This window comes from Neomonachus schauinslandi, chromosome 12, assembly GCF_002201575.2.
Source record: "Neomonachus schauinslandi chromosome 12, ASM220157v2, whole genome shotgun sequence".
Taxonomy (NCBI): Eukaryota; Metazoa; Chordata; class Mammalia; order Carnivora; family Phocidae; genus Neomonachus; species Neomonachus schauinslandi.
Window position 1 is genome coordinate 11701335 of NC_058414.1, and position 2177 is coordinate 11703511.

At 52.5% G+C, this 2177-nt stretch overlaps 1 protein-coding gene across 1 annotated transcript in view; it reads left to right on the forward strand.

Moving 5' to 3' along the window:
* Positions 1-1773, forward strand: part of INHBA (inhibin subunit beta A) — an 11161-nt gene extending 9388 nt beyond the window's left edge. The window contains exon 2 of the mRNA XM_021703711.2: positions 574-1773. Within this exon, the coding sequence (XP_021559386.1) occupies positions 574-1460 (887 nt within the window). The 3' untranslated portion in view covers positions 1461-1773. The remainder of the gene's footprint in view (positions 1-573) is intronic.
* The last annotated feature ends 404 nt before the right edge of the window (positions 1774-2177 follow it).

Genomic DNA, 2177 nt, shown 5'->3' on the forward strand with positions numbered 1-2177 from the left:
GGGGGTGGGGCAGCCGGGGGGGGGGGGGGGGGTCAAATTTATTTATCCCTCCCCTTTTTAGGAAAAAAAGAAAGGGGTAAAGGGGGGAAAGAACCCCCCCCCCCCCCCCCCCCCCCCCCCCCCGCCCCAGGCTCCCAGACACTGACTGAGATCTAGGCTCTCTTCTTTTTAGAGCCAGGAGCTGAAAGATTTTCTCTGGAAAGGGCCAGACAGCAAACATTTTAAGCTTTGTGGACCTGTCTCTGTCGTGGCTGTCCAACTCCATGATCTAATGCAAAAGCAGCCATAGATGACCTAGAAAGAAATGAGCATAACTGTTGTCCCATAAAACTTCATTTATGGGCTCTGAAGTGTAAATTTCCTATAATTTTCACATGTCACAAAAATACTCTTTTTCCTCGACCATTTAAAAATGTCCACACCGCCTTGCCCTCCCATGGGCGGTAACTCGTGACCCCTGCTGCAGATGGCCCGCGGCAGAGGCGCCCGCGTGCCTGAAACGAGTGGGTGGTGACCCCCGGCACAACTAACGAGTGTCCCTGCTCTCTCTCTTGTGCTGTGTTTCGTCCGCAGGCACCACCAGGAAAACGCTGCACTTTGAGATTTCCAAAGAAGGCAGTGACCTGTCAGTGGTGGAGCGGGCCGAAGTCTGGCTCTTCCTCAAAGTCCCCAAGGCCAACAGGACCAGGACCAAAGTCACCATCCAGCTCTTGCAGAAGCACCCCCAGGGCAACGTGGACACAGGGGAGGAGGCCGAGGAGAGGGGCTTCATGAAGGAGAGGAACGAAGTGTTGATATCGGAAAAGGTGGTGGACGCGAGCAAGAGCACCTGGCACATCTTCCCGGTGTCCAGCAGCATCCAGCGGTTGCTGGACCAGGGCAAGAGCTCCCTGGACGTTCGGATTGCCTGTGAGCAGTGCCACGAGACGGGCGCCAGCCTGGTGCTCCTGGGCAAGAAGAAGAAGAAGGAGGAGGAGGGGGAAGGGAAGAAGAAGGACGGAGGAGACGGAGGGGCAGGGGGAGAGGAGGACAAGGAGCAGTCCCACAGACCTTTCCTCATGCTGCAGGCCCGCCAGTCTGAAGACCACCCCCATCGGCGGCGGCGGCGGGGCTTGGAGTGCGACGGCAAGGTCAACATCTGCTGTAAGAAACAGTTCTTTGTCAGTTTCAAGGACATTGGCTGGAATGACTGGATCATCGCTCCCTCCGGCTATCACGCCAACTACTGCGAGGGTGAGTGCCCAAGCCACATAGCAGGCACGTCGGGGTCCTCGCTCTCCTTTCACTCGACGGTCATCAACCACTACCGCATGCGGGGGCACAGCCCCTTCGCCAACCTCAAGTCGTGCTGTGTGCCCACCAAGCTGAGACCTATGTCCATGCTGTACTATGATGATGGGCAGAACATCATCAAGAAGGACATTCAGAACATGATAGTGGAGGAGTGTGGGTGCTCATAGAGCGCCCCGCCCAGGGGGGACGGGAGCCAGAGTTGTCCAGAGAAGACAGTGGCAAAATGAAGAAATGTTTAAGGTTTCTGAGTTAAACAAGCAGAAAAAAAAAAAAAAAAAGAAATTAAAAAAAAATAAACTAAAAACAAAACCTGAAACAGATGAAGGAAGATGTGGAAAAATTCCTTAGCCAGGGCTCAGAGATGAAGCAGTGAACAAGACGGGAATTGGGAGGGAGAGGGAGAACAGCACCCCCTTCATTTCTTCTGATATCAAGGTGATGACATCAGTCGCTTACACGGGAGTATTGTCTCCTCCTTTTCAGTCCCCTTTTCAGTGTGAGCCTCGAAGTCGACTTGTCTAGTCTGCAATAACGTGGGCTGGCACAACCCAAATAGCATCTAGAAAGCCATGAGTTTGAAAGAGCCAATTACAGGCGCTTTCCCACCCAGTTACCCAGGTCGTAAGGTATGTCTGTGTGACCCTCTCTCTGTGTATATCAGCCCGTGCGCACACGCACACACACACAGACACACACACACACACACACACGGAGGCATTTCCACACGACACATGCACACACATACTGGTAAGGGAACAATGGTGTGCAGGTGGTCACACTTCTTTTTCTGTACCAGTTTTGCAACAAAGCAGAACAGAACAAAAAACCAACCTAAAAACAAAAGAAAACAAAACAAAACAAAAATTTGAGAACAAGAATGGGAA